At 43.8% G+C, this 20,784-nt stretch overlaps 1 protein-coding gene across 1 annotated transcript in view; it reads right to left on the reverse strand.

Annotated features, from left to right (window-relative positions):
* Positions 1 to 20,784, reverse strand: part of GAS7 (growth arrest specific 7) — a 106,865-nt gene that overhangs the window by 10,399 nt on the left and 75,682 nt on the right. The window contains exons 6-12 of the mRNA XM_029960025.1: positions 20,442 to 20,531; positions 17,669 to 17,784; positions 12,434 to 12,508; positions 9,143 to 9,221; positions 6,160 to 6,288; positions 4,371 to 4,494; positions 1,843 to 1,922 (exon numbers count right to left, since the gene is read on the reverse strand). Of these exons, the coding sequence (XP_029815885.1) occupies positions 1,843 to 1,922; positions 4,371 to 4,494; positions 6,160 to 6,288; positions 9,143 to 9,221; positions 12,434 to 12,508; positions 17,669 to 17,784; positions 20,442 to 20,531 (693 nt within the window). The remainder of the gene's footprint in view (positions 1 to 1,842; positions 1,923 to 4,370; positions 4,495 to 6,159; positions 6,289 to 9,142; positions 9,222 to 12,433; positions 12,509 to 17,668; positions 17,785 to 20,441; positions 20,532 to 20,784) is intronic.

The following is a 20,784-nucleotide window of genomic DNA, read 5'->3' on the forward strand; positions in this document are numbered from 1 at the left end:
TACAAACCCCGCCTTCAGAGGGCATTTCTGGTGTCCACTTACTGAGCATTACAGCAGAGTGCAACTGAAACATACAAGCCGGCAGGCTGCTACATGGCCTTCCCAGTGCTATCTGCAACTTGTTAAACTTGGGAAACATTCTTCATTACAGCACAAAAATCTCAGGTGGCAGACTATCTGCTTGGGGACGAGGATGAGCAAAGGAGCTTATGGAATGGATGGGCTCCTATTGCTGTTGCAGCTGATGTACTGCTGTTACGGAAAAAAAATAGCCCACTTTAAACTCAGACTCCCTTTTTTAGGGCACAGATATGCAGGACCATAACACCAAACCCAGTATGCTGGTGCCATATGCAGACCATGCACTGTATCTCCACCAGAAACTTCAGCGAGGAAGCAGAAATCTTAAGACCTTGACACTCTCAACTTGGTATTATTCCATATGAACTAATCTGTGTCTTAGCTGATCAGACAAAGACTGTTTTCAATATAGATTTTATATTCACGTGTATCAAGAGTTGCCTTCGAATGCTTGTCAGCCTGAGTTCCACAAATGACAAACCTGCTGTGCAGCTGCAGGCTATGGCTGCCCACTTGAGCCATCTACTAGTGCACCTGCAAGTTGTGCCTTCTCTGGGAGCAAATACAGAGCTCACATATACAGTGGAGGGAGGTGATCCTCCCATTCTGCTCTGCTCTAGTGAGACCCCACCTGGAGCACTGCACACAGGTCAGGGGGCCGCAGCACAAGAAGGATGTGGAGCTGCTGGACTGAGTCCAGAGGAGGCCACAAAGATGCCTCCTCTGGTAGCTTGTAGTAAGTTAGGCTGAGAGAGTTGGGGCTGTTCACCTGGAGAAGAGAAGGTTCCAGGGAGACCTTAGAGCCCCTTCCAGTGCCCAAAAGGGCTCCAGGAGAGCTGGAGAGGGACTTTGGACAAGGGCCTGGAGTGACAGAACAAGAGGGGGTGGCTTTAAGCTGAAGGAGGGTTAGGTTAGACATTAGGAAGAAATTCTTCCCTGTGAGGGTGATGAGGCCCTGGCACAGGTTGCCCAGAGAAGCTGTGGCTGCCCCATTCCTGGAAGTGTTCAAGGCCAGGCTGGATGGGGCTTGGAGCTACCTGGTCTAGTGGAAGGTGTCCTTGCACATGGCAGGGGGGTAAGAATGAGATAGTCTCTAAGGTTCCTTCCAACCCAAACCATTCTCTGATTCTATGACGTATCTGGCCACAGTGGCACAGATGGTCAGTGTCATTTGCATCAGTGAGAAAATGCCAGTGAAGGTAAAGAGGAAATCAGGTCCCTTATGTACAGGAACAGCCAATTTTTTCTCTCTTCTTCTGTTTTTGGGAAAATATCTGCCTCCTGGCACAACAAAGCTGTATCTTGGTGCCTAAACCCAAAGGTCTATGACAAAGGTCTGTGAAGTGCGTTACCTTCAAAAAAGCAAAATAATAACCAAATGGAGAGTTAAGCATGCCTTGTCTGAGGTGGCAATACTGCACAATAAATTGTAAAATCATGGAATACAAAAATTTATTAAGTGAATTCAGTGATTTATTATGTGTTTTTCCATGTTTTTCTTGTGCATTACTTCATCCTTCCTGAGGACAATTCTAGTGTCCTGGCCCCTAAGCAGTCCTGAACTGGTTTAATGCCTTCTGCAAAGAAACAATTATTTCTTCCTTCCCCTAATAATGAGTTTTTCTTAGCACTGAGAATGGGAAATATAATGGGAGAGATATCACCCAGTTTTCCCCACTGCATTGCACTGAACTAGCTGTGAATGAGGAATGCTGTAGGCCATTACAATTTTGCAATGTTACAGTGTTAGATGCTATGTACCAGAGTGGTGGTCACCATCTCCTCAAACCACTTTGACTGGGCTTGATTGTAAAGATCCACACAGCGCATCAGGTCATCTCCTGAAAGAGTCAAGATAGCAACACGTTAGCCTTCTCTAGCCAGACCTTAGAAGGAAACTGCAGGTCAGGTTTTGTAGAACAGACCCCGAGGGTTTGAAGATCAGCCCTGGTGGAGCTCACGGCAGTTCTGTCACATGACATTTGTTACATGCACCAGAATTTCATCTTGCATGCGCTTGATGTGAGGCAAAAAAGCAGGTGATTGGGGTGAGAAAGAATGAGGGGGAAAGACAAACAAATATGAGCATTAAGTAGTATTTTACAGAATGCCCAGAAATAGGAAAGCAAGTTACTTCAGTTAAAAAAAAAAAAGTCATAGACAGGAAGTTATATCTGAAAAATAAAGTAATTAAAATGGGAAATCAATAATAACATGAGTTATGGAGCTGAATGGTAGCACTCTGTAGGTGAGACTGTATTCTAAGAGGTCTCTGTTTCAAAGGGAAGCAATGCATCAGGCTCCAGCTGTTAGATGAAGTGATGCTTATTTGCAGCCTCATGCATTCTCCAGCCTCTGGAGATGCCCGATTCCAGCCGAGCTTTGGCTGCCTCCTGCATTCAGGGCAGTAAGACAAGAAGTTGTTGTTCTTTCCGTTTTTTTCTTTGTTGCAGGACTCTGCTTTGACAGAGGGAAAGGTGGGTGGAAAATCTGGAAGGCGTGTCTCAGAGATTGCTGCTTTTCAGCTAGGAAATTCTCTTAGTTCTTTAAATGAGGTTCAGTTTCGCTTTCCCTAATGGTTTGACGTCTATGTCCAGGGCTCAAATACATCTTACTATTTTAGGTGCAAAATGGTCTTTATACATAAACTGAGGACGAACCAAGCTTTAAGAACAGGACTCCATAGACCAATCAGAGCCAACGATGTAAATGCATCTGGAAGTTTCTCCTGGGCTTAGAACTTTGGGTGGCAACCAAACTCTACGAAGAAGCCAGGATTCAGGGCTCAAAGCTTGGCAATAAGCTCATCCACCCAGGAAGGGGGTGCGAAGTCCAACATGACTATGTCTAGTGGAAAGTGGTGTCCCTGCACATGGCAGAGAGGTTGGAATGAGATGACCTTTAAGGTCTCTTCCAACCCAAACCATTCTGTGATTCTATGACAAGTCTGAACTAACAGTTCCCACACTCTAGGAGGTTCCTCAGGGGCTCTTTGACATGGGGTTACTCTCCACTCGCTCGAGTGAATCTGAGCCACTGAACAGTCAGGAATGAGAAAGCCATGAAACACATGAACAGTCCATGGGAGCAGAAAGGAACACCACCTATCAGTAACCCATGGGATCATAGAAGGGCTCTGCTCTAGAGCTTTCTCTAGTCCTATCACCCACTCGCCAACAGGGCTCCTTTCAAAGCCAAATGACCACATGCTGCTTCTGGGAACCACCACCTGTGGGGGTGGGACAAGACCTCATCTGCCACGTACCAGAACGGTGGCACCAGGTGGAGAGCAGCAATGGGAAGACTCACAGTAAACTTTGATCTTCAGCTCTCTCTTGCTTGTTCAATAAGTATCCATTATAACCAACTTCTAAGGATGCAAGGAACACAGTGTCTGTGAATTTGCAGGTGAATAAAGAACATCTCTCACGGAGCATCCTGTCATGAACTCGTAACTTTTATTTCTCCTCAAATGATTGCCTATACACATGGTCACACTGTCAGTGACTCTCCTCAAAACCCAGACATGCTATCCTGAAGTTTTAAAAACCTCAGAACTCTGAAGGACCACTCTACCAAGGAATAGCTCTATGAAGGGATGAAACATGGAAGCCCTAGTTAAAACCTATTTTCAGCAAAGGTACTAATGGAGCTGGACGTATCAGCTTTGCAGATCTCAAAAAAGTTCCTGAAGGATCATGCAGATGTGGCTTGAGCCTCTGCAAAATATGCACGGGTCACAGCAAGTAGCTGTGTCCTCAGTGCAACACAGCACACACTACTATCTCCTCAGTATTCCTACAACAGAAATTATTTTAATCACTGAGTAGTAGTGGAAAAAAAGACAAAAAATTCACTTTCAAGGAAAAAGACAGCAATGGCAAGTATAATAGGCACTCACATAGTTGTGGGTGACTGTGATTTAGGAAAGAACCAAGGAACAAACTATGATTTAAGGAAGAAACATCCTCAGCTGAGCTTCTCTGAATCTGACTTGGAAAGTTACACAAACATTCTGTAATCTAAGGAACCTTCACAAAACAGAAGGAAAACTCATCCTGCTTTTACTGTTCTCACCCCAGTTATCAACAGTTTGTGACATGTGAGTTGGAAAAACTAGGCTTGTTTCTTCAGAGGATTTAATATCACAAATTTGTAGCATGGTTCACTTTGCCTTTGTAGCTACAATATTAAAAAACAAGAACCACGTGGAGGGATGGGCAGCTGCATCCCATCTTGTTCTCGTGGGGCCATGCTCATTCCCACCGCGGACGGACATAGGTACTCACCTGCCTGAGTGGACTTTCGTCTCGCCTTCTTGATTTCTTCTTCTGTCTTGTTGCTGAGCTTCACCTCTAGCTGCTGTGTTTTCATTTCCAGATCCTTCTGTCTCTCTGTCAAGGCTTTCCGGGCCTTGGAGTAATTAAAGAAGAGCAACGTGTTTTAAAGGAAAAGAACTGCCAGCTGCTTTCAGCCATCTAGGACTCCTTCACACAAGTATTTGTCAATAAAGAGTCAGTGACTTTGCATGAAATTGGATCCTAACTGGGATTCAGGTTCTTACAGCATCATGTGGGGCTCAAAGAAGTGTCCTATGACCACAGAGAAGTCGGCACCAACAAATCACAAAAGCATCTGAACTCATCGTAGATTCTTAGAAAGGTACAGGACAAATGGCATCATCAGACTCTCATGTTTCCTAACAGCTTTCTCACTATTTCTGGAAGAAAGGAGAACTGGAGCTTCTTCCCAATGTCTTAAACAGCATCATCACCAAGACACCTCTTCCATTCACTTTTCTTAGGACCTGAATTGTTGAAATAATTTCAAGTATCTTACAAAATTAGTCTTTAAGCAAGTTCTGGATTCATTATACATCTATCAGAACCTCTAACAATAGGAACTTATTTAGAAAAACTTATTCAGGTTCAGGCCAACAGTTCATGCTGTAGAAATCAAGACCCTGAGGTCTAGTTACAACTGATTACTTGAATTACCTTACTTAAAAGTTCTTCAGGCTGTTAAACATTACAAGCCTCTTAAGGCATTACTGGGTTTTTTTCCATTTGCAGTTCTGCAGGGAGAGGGAGCTGCAGGACAGCAATTGGTGAGGGGCTGAGCTCTTCTCACGCACTGCAGGCATGGCTCCTCCCTGCTCTAATTCTTTCTCCTCAAGGCTACTCTAATTCACTCTTCCCAGTGTCACTACTGAGTTTCTTTGCACATATGAGTGTGAAGAACTTACTGTTTCACAGAAAAATGTCTTCCCTGCATACACACAGCCCAATGACCTTGTGTATCCTGCAACAATTCTGTCCCTGGGCGAACTCCTGCTGATCTTTAATGAAAGCACAAGCAACCTTTGGTTTGACTGAGAATGGTATGTTCCTTTCCAACTTACACCCAAGAGCAAACCACATGAGGATACAATTTGGCAGCCGAGGCAGAAGCATCCCAATTCCTGCCAGCTGCTGCTGAGATCTTTTGTGGGTCAAACTCCCTACACCACAACCTCAGCCACCTCCTGGTTCATGTTGCTACATTACGCAGCCTATTACTGTGTGCTGCTGCTGTTTGGATTTTCTGGGTGAGGATGTTTCCTGTGAAGGATTTGTGATTTGCTGGGCAGGGTTCGAGCTGCCTTCACCAGCCATCTGCTTTTAGCCACCGCATGAGAGGATGTCGAGCCAGGTGAGCATTTTGCCTGACTGCTGCCATTCTAAGGCAAGGTATTTTAAATTTCGAGGGCAGTAGATGTGACTTCCAGATGTACACAAACAAGAAGTATTTGCATCAAATGTATTAGAAATATATCGTCCCAAATTGGAAAGGGGAGGATGAAACAAAAAGCCAGTTCAGCAGTAAGATGGTAGCCCTGCTGTAGCCCCCCATTTCCCAGATCTCAGCTAAGCAGTGAACTACGTCTGGGGCCCAGCAAAGCACAGCTAACAGCAGAAAGCCCTCAGCAGGGAACAGCTGTGGTTCTTTGTGGCAGAACAGAAACTTTTCACGGGCAGCTACTTTTCTGCCCAAACCAGCAGTATCTCAGAAACCCTCCAGTTTGTTCCCTGTTCCCACCTTTTCAACTGCTGTGTAGCGGCTGGACAGGTGCTTCCGTAAGTCTGCAATGTGGTGATCACACTTCTTCATGTCTTTCTTAAAGTTCTCTCTGAAGTTGAGCAGGGGTTTCTCTACCTCACTTTGAAGCTGGTAATGAAAATAAAGGAAGAAACTGCAGTAATGAGGAGCTGGGCAGTAAGTCCTGGCTCTTCACAGAATCACAGAATTGTTAAGGTTGGAAAATACCTTCAAGATCATCAAGTCCAACTATGAACGACCATGTTCACCCCTAAACCATATCCTCAAGTGCCATATCCACATGATTTTTGAAAACTTCCAGGGACAGTGACTCCACCACTGCCCTGGGCAGCCTGTTGCAATGCTTTAAAACCCTTTCTGTGAATTTTTTTTTCCCTAATATCTAATCTTAACCTCCCCTGGTACAACTTGAGGCCATTTCCTTCTGCTGAGCAGAGCTCAAGACAAAGAGGAAACAATACACACTCTGCAGCTAAAGGCAATGACAGACAGTAACACTCCTCTTCCCCAAGAGTGCTCTGAATTAAGCTACTACAAAACTCATCCCTTTTTAGGAGACCTCTGTTAAGGGAATATTAACTGAAGGGAGCAAAAGGACAGAAATTTTGTCTTGCCCCCTCTCCAATAGATTCTCTCTTTTTACACAGAACATCAAACAACAGGCAATATCCAGAGCACTGCTTTAGGTGCTTCGATTCTGGCCTAACTGATATAACTTGCTTTAAAAAACCCAATGTACCCAAACTAAAGCCACTAACCCTGGCTGCAGTGAGGCAAGTCCATGGGCAGCGGTGCCACATCTGCATTTCTCGTATGGCGAAGTGAGATCCAAGAAGGCCACATTTTATTTATTTCTGTCAAGTATAAGGGAGCCTAAAGAAAAGCCTGATTATTTAGTTGAAGCTTTTTAAGCAGTGGCAAGAAACCACTGCAATGAACTGCATCAAGACCAGACACATGACTTATCTTGACAGCCAGTAATACCCAGCTCTGACAGAGTTTGCATCATGTTCCTCTTTGGCCTTCTGATACACAGTTTTGACAGCCAGAAAACGTGCTCTGGAGGGATTCAGACATTTCATCTCCTGTCACAGTTCAGTACAGTCTTTTATTGGACGGAGGCTACAAAGTCAGCCAAGACACTACAGCACACATTCTAGAAAGGTTAAACAAGTGGAGTCTGTTTAGGCAGATGAAGACTGGCACCTTGGTGATCTAATATGGTCTACAGCTATCTGAAGGTCAGATACAAGGGTTACTGAGCCAAATTCTTCTTCATAGGGCCAGGCAAAGTCACAACAGAAAATTGAGCTTTGAGACGTGCAGGAAGAATACAATTAAAAAAAACCCCAAAAACATCACCAGAATGGTGGCTGGGCACTGGAGAAGGCTGACCAGAGAGATTATGAAATCTCTGTCCTTAGAGATACTCAAATCTCAGGTAGACAGAGATGTAGCTGACTTGATCCACTGTGGGTGATAGTCCTGCTCTGACTGGGATTGCTGGACTAGAAAATTCTGGACAAGGTTTTTCTGACAGTATCATCAGCATGGCCCCAGGCAAAAAAATAAAGACCTGAAGTGGTCATTGCCATGACAGCCTTCTTGAAGGTCTCCTTGTGTGCCTGTATTTATAGCTGGCATGCCAGGCTGTAAAGGTAGCAGTAGTGCAATAATATTTTATGTTCCAAGTACTGTGAGAGTGCTGTCACCTTCTCTGTTCTGTTCCTGACTCTCCATGTAGCAGTGGTATGAAGGACTGTCACAGAGGCTGTTCAGTGTCTTCAAGGCTGGTGTTTGTGTCTGAATACTCTCGGTGTGCTCTGCATTGCACTGCCTGCTTGTGCCAGCACTGACTGGGTTTGGTCGACTATCAATGCGAAACAGAATTACTGCTTCTAAGAACAGCTCCTCTGAAAGTAATACCAAAAATCAATATGTTTAAAAACATATTATGTTAATAAAAGGAAGCCAAAGCTAGGAACTCCCAAACAGGTATGGGAATATAGAATCATAGGATTGTTAAGGTTGGACAAAACCTCCAAGATCATCAAGACCAACCACTAACCCAGCACTGCCAGGTCCAACACTAAACCACGTGCCACATCCACATGTTTTTTGCACACAAACAGTGGGGAGGGTTTACAGGATGCTATTGGAGTTTCTGTGCAAGGCTTAAACAAAAGTAAAATAATGAAAGAGCTCCTCTACATGGCCTGCCCACATGTAAACACCACACCAGGGTGCATTTCTTCCTCTTGGAAAACAATACAGGAGGACAATGGGGAGCAAAAAGTACTTCACTAATTACAGCCCTGATGTCGAAGTTTGAGGCACAGCAGCAGGTTACCAAGGCAGTAGTTAGTTGCCTGAGTAACCTCTGCAGAATCACTTATGAACAGTGCAGAGCTATAATTTTCCTCCAGAACATGGCTGTTGTGCTGAGATATCTGCCACTGTATTGAACTTGACCACCCACAGAGGTTAACATAATGTAACAGGAATCAAGAGTGTGTCACATGTGATGGAAAAAACCCAGATAAATACCATAATTTGTAAAAGAAATCTCCTTGGGCATCACTTGAGAGAAAACCCAAAAATAACATGACATTCCCAGTGTGCTTTTCAGAAAGGCTAACGATACAAAGAAGTCAGAGTTCTGGTTCTCTTAGAGAACTTAGAGCTCCGGTGAACAACCTTTAGAATCAGATTTTCTCCTTTTTTTATGAAAAATTAAGGTTAGATGTGTTCTAATTTTCTCATCAGATAGATTAAATACACTAATTTGGGGAGCAATAATAGACAGTTTCAGTAAGAGTGTTCATCAACTTATTAATTCTTCTAAATTTGTACCATATGCATGGTGTATGCATATGCAAATGTATTTCCCCCACTACATATACTGAAGGGAGATCCATATCAATTCAGGGCAAAAGTCTTTGGAAAAGAAAGAACTACTTACCTTAGAAGAAAATTTGAGATGAACTTCTGCTTCATCAGCTAGACTCTTCTTGAGCTGAGCCCAAGCCTCTCCCAGTGTGCTGGAAGAACAGAGGGACAGCAATCAATGCCCTTTCTCTTACCCATCCTTCCCATGAGATCTGTCAGACAGATCTGGCACAATGCTTTGTACTATGTCTTGCTGAGCAAAATCATGGAAAAGGGATAACAGAAACCTGAGAAGACAACCAACCCTTGTGACCAAGGCAGAACTGTATTGGCACTGTATGTAGCAGATTTTTGAAAACACTGTTCATAACGATCTCCAGTTACAGAGATGCCACAGGCTCCACAAGCAAGATCCTTCAGTATCTTATCCTTACCATAACAAAGTTTTCACCAACGTCGTTTGTCCATTGCCTCTTCTACTTTACACTCTACTTTTGATGAACAGATTATTCTACTCCTCCTCAGAGAAGCTTTTCAGTATTCGAAAATTTCTGAATTGTCTTTTTCTTTTGGACAGATTATTTCCGAGATGATGGCAGCTGAGGTACACTCCTCCAAACCCTCTACAACAGCCTAGACTCCTCTTAAAGCATCATTACCAAAACTGCACTGTCTTCCAGTACAGGTCTTCCGGTTGCTAAACTGGTGACAGATTATTTTGTATCAGACACTCTTTCTTCTACATATCTCAATATGATTGCTTTTTTTAGACAACAGCATGAAGTTGTTGATGAATAAGCTTGTGATTCACTATAGTCAGACCCTTCTCCCACAAACTGTTATGTAACTGTATCTTTCACATCCTGTAAAAGTATAAAACCTGGTGCTTTATCCTCATTAAAATGCATTATTTTTTTTTCCAGTTATTTACTCCAGTTTAACAAAACAATTCTGAGTTGCAATCTTTTCTTCGAACTATACATACTAACCCTCCTAGCTTTGTCTCATCTCTGATTATAGTCAAGCCATTATTTATTCCACCATAGGCCATTCATTAACAAAAACATTGAAAAAAACCCCTGGACTTGGGACAAACCTTATTTGATCTCAGCCCATAGCTACTTTCTCTACTTTACTTTTTGTAAATAGTGGATATTTCTTACCTAGTTTTTTTTACTAGACTTTATTTAGGCCACCATTTCTCGTCTGCCTACAAGAATCTCCCACTGCAAAAATTTACACTAAATTAAGGGCTGTGATGCTTGAGTTACTCTTTTATTCCATCACTGAAGGAATTTAGGTTGGTTTGGCATTGTTCTGTATGCATCTACGACAACTGCTCATCACCTTAGTTTTCCAATAAGTGCTTCTAGGAAGTCTGACGGTTTATTCTACCACTTTGCAAAGGTTAAATAAAGCTGAGTGATCTACAATTCCTGGCTCCTTTTATCTCCTCCCCACACCCCTTTCAACAACAATGATATCTGACCCTTCCTGATAGCCTGAAAAATTGCCTGTCATGTGCAATTTCAAAATAATGGTCTGTCATCTCTGAAATTCCTCCAAGGAGTTGAGTTCTCAAGTATGGTGTTCATCAGCTAAACAACTTAGATTCACCTACAGAAGTGCTCCCAACATTTCCCCTAGACCCACCCTGAGATCTCCTCCCAGTGCCCAGTTATCACTGACAATAACCATTTTATCTGATCTATTTAAGAAAAGGTGGTATTTCAGCCTGATGAGCGTCTTCTACATCTCCTGTCCAGCTCCAGTGACTTCAATGACCATGGATTGTATCACCTCCTGTGCACTGTGCTCACAGCAACCCAGACAGAACCATCCCAGTACCACCAATGGGTCCCATCTAGTCACCCATCACACATACATGATGGAGAGTCTGCTTATCATCAGAGGAGGGCAGACGACCCGGGAGGGACAGCCCATACTTTGTGTCAGTTCCACAGACTGCTGCACAGAAAAGCTGGAAAATGCTCAGTGAAGTGTGAAACCAGCAGTGGTAACTGCTGCTTGCACAGAGCAGTGCATGGGGTCCCCCGACTCATACCTTCTTGTGAATGAGAAGACTTTGGTGAATGTTTACTGAGTATACAAGGCTGCAGTCTCACTTTTGGTTCCTTCAAATCCTCCTGTTGGCTGACCTCCCTCCCTCAATTTTTTAAGTGGAACTTTTCCATTTCCTGGGCCTCATCAATTCCCACAATCTTCTCACTAGCCTCTTCCTGGCCCTAGCCAGTTTGGCCAGGAGGAGAAATTTCAGCACAACCTCCTTCCATTCTATCACCTTACAACCCCTCCAGGCAGAGCACCACTGGACAGTGCTCTCAGCACCCTGCACTCTGCACGGTGTCCTCTCCAATTCCCTACTTCAACATTTCTTATGATTTGGTCCTCATTTGCTCTCTTTTCATCTATTCTCACCTAGTTTCCTTCCCCTTAATTTTTTCAGGCATTCCCTTCTTCTCCTATTAGTGCTAGGAGAAAGTAAGAGGAAGATGTGGAAGAAAGTGGTTTTAGCTTTGCTTGGATCAAGTGAGCATCCACCCCTAAGGGGAAAGAAGGACGGAAACCATTGTCACTGTAGGTGCTTAGAGCAGTAATAGTCTAGTTAGCCTTCAGCAATTTCTGTCCTTGTATCCTGGAAGCTGAGGAAACACCTTGTGGAGCTTCAGTGCCAGCAGAAACACACTGTGTCAAAGCTATGGTGAGGACACTAATTTCCAGCCTTGGCTTTCAATGCTTAGAGGGTTTGTGTTGGAACAGACAGAGCTAACAGTCTCTGATCCTTCAGAAGTGTCTTTTCATTATTACTGAGAACTGCAATCTAGGCTGAATTGCATTGTCTAATACCTTCTTAAGAACTTCCAAAGTGTGAAAATAAGTGTTGTAAATAAGGGACAATCTGCTGCTTTTCTTGAAGGGTCAGACCTCCAATGAGAAGAGACTTTCTGTCCTTCCTCTGTCTGTGCTGCTTGATTGTACTGGCATTGACCTTACAGATCTACTCTCAGCAGTATATGTATTCTACATATTCTTCCATTTTCTAAGTAATTTAGCATGTATACACGCCAGTCCTGAAAGGACCTAGTCCTGGCTACAAGGACAGCATAAATACGATTGGAAATGCAATGTTTCATACATATACTCCTAAAAAATTTATCATTAACAACTCGAAATAATAAAACCAATTCTGAAACAATTCCCCCTTCCCCAACACATCCGGGGTGCTAATCTAAATAAACCTCTACTCGGTGAGAGAGCTGGGGGAAATTATATGTACCTGCGTGGGAGAAATGCCTTTTATGTTAAAATTCATCTTCTGTGAAAGTCACAGAGACACACTTACCCTTCTTCCTGAGCAGCCAAGGAATTCTGAGACAGTTTGGACAGGTTCTTAGCATATTCCTCCTCAATCTTTATCCTACACTCACATACACACAGAGAGAAAATAAAAAGACAGAAGTAAGTAAGCTTTAAGGCAGAAACCCACACACATAATTTGAAGAAATTCTCTGCATTTTAACAGATTTTGCCATAGGAATTTTTCTTTCAGTCTCCAGGGCTTGGCAGCTGTCTTCTCTCCTCCATATGCTAAAATGCAGTGGCAGGAGCAGGGCTATATGCAGGACAGCATGTGCGATAAAATTAGAATAAGCAGCTACAGTTCTGGAGAGCAAATAACAAGGACAGAGTGTTTCTGCTGTGGAACATGGACTGTCTGCAGAACCAGAAGCATGTGGTTCAGTCTGCTGTGAAACGTGAGGCTGCACATCCTTGAAGAAAAGATGAAGGAATGCAGTGATCCAGGAAAAATCCAAATGAGGTTTGGGGTGCTGGATTGCGCCTTTCTTAGGGACACAAAATGCTTCCTGCTCTGTTACAGGTGACACAGCTGGAGAAGATGTGGCAGGGTCTTCTGTCATCAGCACGTGGTGGTACAGCCCCTTCCCCTCATTCATTCCACTCACTGCCCTGTCCTTGTCTCCACTCACTCAGAGGCACCACACCAGGAACAGGACCTGAGCTCGCCAGTGGCAAGGGTGCAGAAGAGGAAAGGTATTGACACACAACCACTGTGGGAGTGGTTGCAGAGAGAATGAGTGCAGTTGTGGAGTGTGGGGACAAGGGTATGTGCTGATGGCCCAGCAGGGTGAAAAGAGCAGCTGCTGGTCCAGAGATGATGTGCATCGTGTCTGAAACCATGTTCATCTCCTCTGAGTTCTTCTTCCAGTGAAACAGTTGCAAGGCACACATGCTCCCAGGCAAAGCAAACATTTGTCTGTTCACTGGTTTTTGACCCAGCTTGCTTAATATAGCATTTTGAGAGAGCTGTGTGGCCCCTAGGTGGAACAACTCCTGATTATATGCCAATTATGTACAAACAGGGGCAAAACCTGGTTTGAAATCCATTTCTGTCCAGTGAGAAGTCAGGAGGTGAGATATTTTTGGCATGTCTGTTTGCAGTAACTAGTTGAGCAAGTGCTCTTTTGTGGAGCACATTTGAGATAAAAGGGGTCCCCCGAGATACCTAAGAGGGATCTGATATTGTGGGCTGCTGAAGTATTCTGGTGGATAGTGTGGGAGTGAAAGTGCCACTCACAGACGTTCAGGAGAGGGAGCAGGTATGTGTCCTGCAGCTGCCAGCCAGCTCCACAACAAAGCAGTTGATTGGGCAGGCACTCTGGGGGATGCAGCTGGCTGAGGCCCAAGATGATACTGAGCTTGGTATGGCACAGTACAACTACAGACCTTACTCAGGAGCTGGGGGTCCTCTTCTTCCCCCTCCCATGAGGACAAAACCAACCAGCTCCCCATGCCTGCTCTAACAAGACCAACAAACTGTCTAGTACCCAAGGCTACGCTTGGTTAGGACCTATGGAAAGAGCTTTATTCAGACACATTTCACCTGACACACTCTAAATATGCTCCTCACTGGTCCCGGCCTTGGCCTAGGCTTCAAGTTTTTCTAGGGATTTCAAGTGTTACTTGCACTGCAAGTGGATTGCACTACTAAAAGGGTAGACTGCCTGGCAAGGAGAAAGAACAATAAAAAATAACAATAAAAAGGTGAATTGTCTATTGCTTAAGAGCCCCAATTATAAGACATAAATTATCCTACCCCAGCCTGGAGTCCTGTCACCATCTGCGGCCAGAAGAGGCTAAAAACCATGATAAACCTCAAAGAGGGGAAAAAAAAATCTGCCCCTTGGCCGTGCCCAATATAAATACTCTGCAAACTCTGGATTGTGGTGACTGTGAAACACCAACATGCCATGACTCCTGAGTCCTGTGAGCCCACCTCCAGAAACTCATGTGGCTGTTTGGCAGTTATCCCACCTTCCCACCAAAAAAGCTCCAAGTTCTTGTTTCCACTAACTTGTTTGAAAACCTTCAGAATTGCACTCCCTGTATAGTCAGAATCGTTACAGGTTATAAATGCATTTTGATCCATACTGTTCTTACTTTATTAGTTCTAGTTGCTATTTGGATGTTTATTTCCTGTTCTCTTATGCTTTTTTTTTTTAAATAAAGTGCTTTGTTTTTCCCCCACTCAAACAATTTTAGTCATGCCATGTTATAATGGATAAAGAAAAATGAGAGAACTATAAAGGGAGGCAAAGATGATCTGACGTGACTGCCATGCAAGAAGAAACTAAATAAATTAAGACAACAGGGGGAACAGGGAGAAAAGGTGGTAGAGGATATATGACAGACAGCTACACAACTGCCGCTGTGGGAAGACCGTGATGATAAGTCTTTTTACACTATTTCTCCAGATTAGAAGGGAACAATGAAATTTTCAGACAACAGAAGCATAATTACTTTTCCTGTAGTGCATAGCCTGCAGAAGTATTCCACAAATTGTTGCAGACAAACAGTGAAAGATGTATACAAGTATCTGCTGAACATGGCAGAAGCTAAATAATCTGCTATTGATTTTGCACTTTCTAAACATAGCACAGCATAATTAAAAGTGAGTGGCCAAAAGCCTAAGACAGTGATTCTTTGCTAATAAAACCACTACTTCTTATACTTGGAGAGACTGGTGCTTCTCAGGGCAGTCTGCAGATTTTCTTGGCTGTTTTGGAGTGCTTCCTTGCATGCAAATACTGGACCTTATTTTCACTTTAGATTTAAGTAATTCTTTCCTTCTTTCATACCCACACTCTTGATCTTTTAGTTCAGTCAATTTATTAATTACTTTCCTCTCTTTCTTGAGGTCTGTCATTAAAATTCAAAGTCTGTATTATAACCCTAACTTTGTCAACAAGAACTGAATGAACATATAATGGCTCAGTTTATGATTGCTATTTACAAGAAGCTCCTGTAAAGCATCTATTTGATAAACTAAATTTCAGTTACCTTGCCTCTTGTTGTATATTTGATGAAGAAATCTGGTTATCAACTCGTATTCCAGTTTCCCATTGAAGGGCTGTTTTTATTAGCTGGCTGAATCTGATCTCCAGCAGGTTGATTGTACAGATGAAGAGAATTTTTCTGGTCAGGAAAACCCCTAGTTTAAATGTGGGTCTTGTATTCCCCAAGGCACCTGGTGGTCATCATGAAAATCTTATCAATAGTTCTGCCCTCTTAGCTGGAGATACAGATGGTCTGAGCTCTATTTCCATGTCTAACCTCTCCAGCTCAACAGCATCCTCCTCCTTTTCCACATAGAACAATCCTGGTCCTTTGTTTCAAACAGATGAAAAATATATTCATCTTTCTATAACTCCCATCTAGACCCTCTTCACACTCAATTCCAAACCTTCTTTGTTTCCAGCACATAGCGAATCTTTTCTGTTTCTCCTCTCTAACATGTCTGCCAAGGACACAAGACATGCCCCTCCCCAGAGTCAGGGCTACTCTCCTTGCTCTCTCTAATTTTACACCAACTTTCCTTCCTCTTGAATGCACTTTGCTTTTATTTCTGTCAAATTTCATTATATATTACTTTCTTTGGAGCAGCTTTCCCCCTATTTTCCCTGGCCGCAGCTATCATAATTCTGCTTGCCTTCTCATCTTCTCCCTTAGCAAGCCTATTTCTCAATTGCATTTTTAATGTGCCAGGTAGTTCTTTCTTCTACCTCTGGTCACACCTTCTCATGGATTACAGAGGTAACTGTCTTTCGGACTGTCTTACGCCAAAGGCTGCAGAAACCACACATGAATGCTCAGCCGTGTATGTGACCACCTTTATTGCCCGTGCTACTTTCCATTTTCCCACTGCTGCCATATCCCTAGTATGAAAAAAAAGACATGAGGGAGAAAGAAAACAAACCACAAATGAAGCAACTATGTGCAAGTTCTTCCCAATCGAACTGCACACCAAATGCCAATAGAGGGGTCTGTTTTGTGGCCTAGTTCTGTTCTTGCATCAGTGTTTATTCTCATCAGCACAATCACACCATGTCTGCAGCAGCAGACAACTCAGCACCAAGTGTCAACAGAGAGACAATAACAGAGGACAGCAGCTCCTTCCACTGGTGCAACTGCCTCCAGGAGAGAACATCCATCAGCGTCAATGCCCTCCTCCAGAGAGCAAACACTGTTTGTTCCCTATGGAGTGTTCTCAGGTTTTGAAAAGTCATTCTCAGGATGACTTACACTGGCTTGAACAAATGACAAACCATTTCAAATAACAGTGACTATATTTATGAGTAATGATGTCACATCACCTGCTGTACGTCTTTGAACTGAGCATCTATGCTTGTTTGGTGTTCAGTGCAATTCCCATGTCAGCAGAGCAACAGCCCATGAACAGCACTCCAGCATCTTCTGGTAGCAACATCTGTCTTTATGACTGTGGGTTCAATCTAAGTGGATCTGTTTTAGTGAGTCCAGAGGAGGCCACTAAGTTGATCACAGGGCTGGAGCACCTCTGCTCAGGAGACAGGTTGAGAGACAGACTGGAAAAGCAAAGGCTTCAGGAACACCTTAGAGTCCCTTCCAGTGCCTAAAGGGGCTCCAAGAGAGCTTGAGAGGGTCTTTGGACAAGGGTCTGGAGTGACAGGAGAAGGGCGGGCAGGATTAGATTAGATGTTAGAAAAAAATTCATGGCTGTGAGGGTGGTGAGGCCCTGACACAGGTTGTCCAGAGGAGCAGGGGGTCTGGAACAAGATGATCTTGAAGGTCCCTTCCAACCCAAACCATTCTGATTCTGCAACTAGCTTAAGTCCCAGGTGATGTCTTTTTACATCTTCCTCTAGGAAACTGTGTCTATGCTCCACGTGAACAAATTGCTTCTCTATTTTTCAGACAAAATACTTCCCTTCTAAGTATCATGACCACTCTGGTTCTTCCATGTTCATGTTTTTTCCTTGAAGCTGCAGTTTAAAACCTCGGTTCCCTCTAAACAGACAGCCTGTGTGCAATACAACTGAGACAGACAGAGCAGGAGAGACAAGTGAGAGCTGGGGAAGGCTGGAGAGTGTGGATAGACATTAAAGAAGTATTAAATGTTCATTAAGAATTGGTAGCATACCTTTTATGCAGTTCAAGAGATATCATTAATGTACTGAAGGAATATCTAAATCAGGAAAAAACAATTGCCATAAATATTTGGTAACAAAGTGCTAGTTACCTTTCTCGAACAAACTCTGCCATTTCTTTCTGCATTTGTTTCCCTTTAAGTTGCTTTTGAAGAAGAATTTCAAATCCTGACACAGTATTGTTCCCTTGTGAGTCCTTCTTATCTGCCTGAAAGAAATAAAAGGAGGTTCAACAAAAAGCTATGGGGACTAAACCCAGAAAGACGTGGTTCCCAGCAGCAGCTGCCCAGCAGTGGGGCCTGAGGAACCCTCCTATGAGACCAGCTGATGGCCACAGCACCTCAGTCCCTCTGAAAGGAGTAGCCCAACACTTTCTCTTTCCCCCTCCTCCGATTCCTTTTCTTTCTTTTTTTTTTTTTTTTTTAATTTAAACAGGGAAGTTTACAGTTATTTTTAGCTAGCATAAAATGATGTGGGGGTCAAAGCAGCAGCACTGATGTCCTTTCTGCCCATGACCCTTCATAGCTGGTAATGTCACTGGGCAAGTGTCAGCCCCGAGGGCTCAGTTTGCAAAAAGAAGGGATCTTGGAGCCAGCACAGGGGAACTGCTGGGGCAGAGGGGGGACACTGCTGCTCCTTCCAGGGGGAACGCAGCCCTAAATGACCTTTAACGACTGCCAAGTTCGACCCTGATTTGTACTCAGAAAAATACAGCCAGTCTGCATGGATCTGCTGTAGAACAGGGTAAACCAGCAACTTGTCCCATAGATTAGCATCATACACCCCATCCTTCACCATTTGTTTCCTACACAGCCCAGCAGACCCTTTGCTCCACTGACTTCAGTGTTGCTACAAGGACCAACAGAGTTTTCTCTCTGCTGCCTCTTTTCTCTCTCCTCTCTATGTTCATATTTCAGTATTTCATTTCCTACCCCCTTCCCAACAAACAAATTCTCAGAGAACATTTCCCTAAGTACTACAGTTTTGCTGCAATCCCTTAGGTGCTGCACAATTGCCTAGAGAAAAATGCCACACTAATCAAAGCTTGAGACTGGTAGGACGCCCCACTGGTGACCAGCCAGCTGAGACAGCAGGAGGAGTGGAGCTGATGGAACAAGGAGGGCGAGCTGTGGGCATACCATGGATGACAAGGCCAAAGCAGAGGAAAGTCCTGGGAGTGGAGTTATGGGAGGATAAAAGTCTGCTGAAGAAAGGCAGCTTTAAGTAGAGTTTCACTGAGAGTGAGATTAACCAACCCAAAGAGCCAAGCAGTGGCTGAGCCCTAATAAAGGCAACCAAGAAAGAGAGGGACTTCTGTAAGACACATGCATAAAATCAGTCTGTATGCCATTAATGATTTAGGGTTCACTGGGATTAGAAGATTGGAAGGAACCGAGGAAGTTTTGTGATAATGTGACCATTTGCAAGTATGACAGTGTATTGTAGCAAGTCCCTGATATCAGCCATCACGCCAGCATTGGGGAAGCCCAACAGGACGTGCTGCTGAGCATCCAACACTGACACTTTTTTTTTAAGACGGAAACGTTTCAATAACTTAAAACAGAAAACATACAAGGAATTCCTAAAATCTTCATTGTTGACTTCTTTTGTAATATTTGTTTATTTGTAGTATTCTTCCCACCCCAAAAAAATATTTTCCAGTAGAAGAAAAGTTTTCCAGTAGAAGCCTTTTTCTATCAGCTCCACACTCCAAGGATTATTGCATCATTTTAATCTGATTTAGGAACCTGAAAGCAGAGCTGAGCATGAGAGGGCACACTCAGAACCAGACACTGAAGACTTCTCATGCTGCAGGCTGTCTTAAAACTACTCAAGTTACAAATAGGCCTGTCCTTCACAAACCTCATCCTTTAAAAACCTCATTTCTTATCTGACCTCCAGAATATCCCATGGGAGGGAGTTTTAGAATTCAAAATACAGTTTGTAACTATCTCCTTGTTTTAGAAGGGACATCCCCTGCTTCCTTGTGTATCCGTAGCTCTTGTGCTCTGGGAAACACTGAAATAATATTCCCTGTCAGCCACCTTGCTATCCCATGGACCTATGGATCTGGTGGAGCGAGCCCGGAGGAGGCCACTAAGTCGGTCACAGGGCTGGAGAACCTCTACTATGGAGACAGGCTGGGAGAGTTTGAGGTGTTCAGCCTGGAGAACAGAAGGTTCCAGGGAGACATTACAGTTCCTTCCAGTGCCCAAAGGGGTCCTAAGAGAGCTGGAGAGAGACTTTGGACAAGGGCCTGGAGTGACAGGACAAAGAAGAATGGCTTCAAACTGACAGAGGGCAGGGTTAGATCAGATATCGGGAAGAAATTCTTCCCTGCGAGGGTGGTGAGGTCCTGGTACAGGTTGCCCAGAGAAGTTGTGGCTGCCCCATCCCTGGAAGTGTCCAAGGCCAGGTTGGATGGGGCTTGGAGCAACCTGGTCTAGTGGAAGGTGACCCTGGCCATGGCAGAGGTTTGGAACTAGACAAGCTTTACAGTCCCTACCAATCCAAACCATTCTGAGATTCTGTGATTCCATCCCCTTCCTGATGCACAACCCTTCTGCCTGAGGTATTTTGAGATGTGTGGTTTGTCCTATATCCTCCCCGTTTCCTGACCCAATCCATCTCCTGACAGATGTGCTTGCCTTTCTGAACACTTCTCTGATGATCGCCCACATCTCAGACTGGTCAGATGGTTTCCACAAGATCTTCACTGGCATCGCCAGTCTCCCTGGTACTGCCCTTACACACTGTATCTCAGCCCAAATTCTCCTTTACCTTGTGCCACAAATCAAGCTGTTTGTTCCACTTTTGTGGAAGCTCTGGAGCTTCAATATGGCATGTGGCTGGCTGCCTACTTACCCAGAAATAATCACAGTAGCTCCACTCTGAAGGTTTCAGCAACTGCTGCTCTGGCATTACGTCAGGGTGGGGGAAAGTCACACAGTTGATCTGTTAAAAAAAAAAATAAGAAAAAAAGGGAGTTAGACAGCAATGAAATTTAGCTGTTGATGAGAAATATGCAAATGAAAGTTTATATCCATGCACTTCCCATCAGAAAATCCGCAGTGAATGCATGCCAGTGAAGAAAAATTCCTTGTTGCATGGAAACAGCAGCTAAGTATTCCCAGAAAGCTCTTCTATGCAAGCAGGAGCGTCAGCTCAGAGGAAAATAAACTACCCGTTTCACATGAGGGAAACCTAC

Source organism: Manacus vitellinus, unplaced genomic scaffold, assembly GCF_001715985.3.
Source record: "Manacus vitellinus isolate BGI_N305 unplaced genomic scaffold, ASM171598v3 scaffold_24_pilon, whole genome shotgun sequence".
Classification (NCBI taxonomy): Eukaryota; Metazoa; Chordata; class Aves; order Passeriformes; family Pipridae; genus Manacus; species Manacus vitellinus.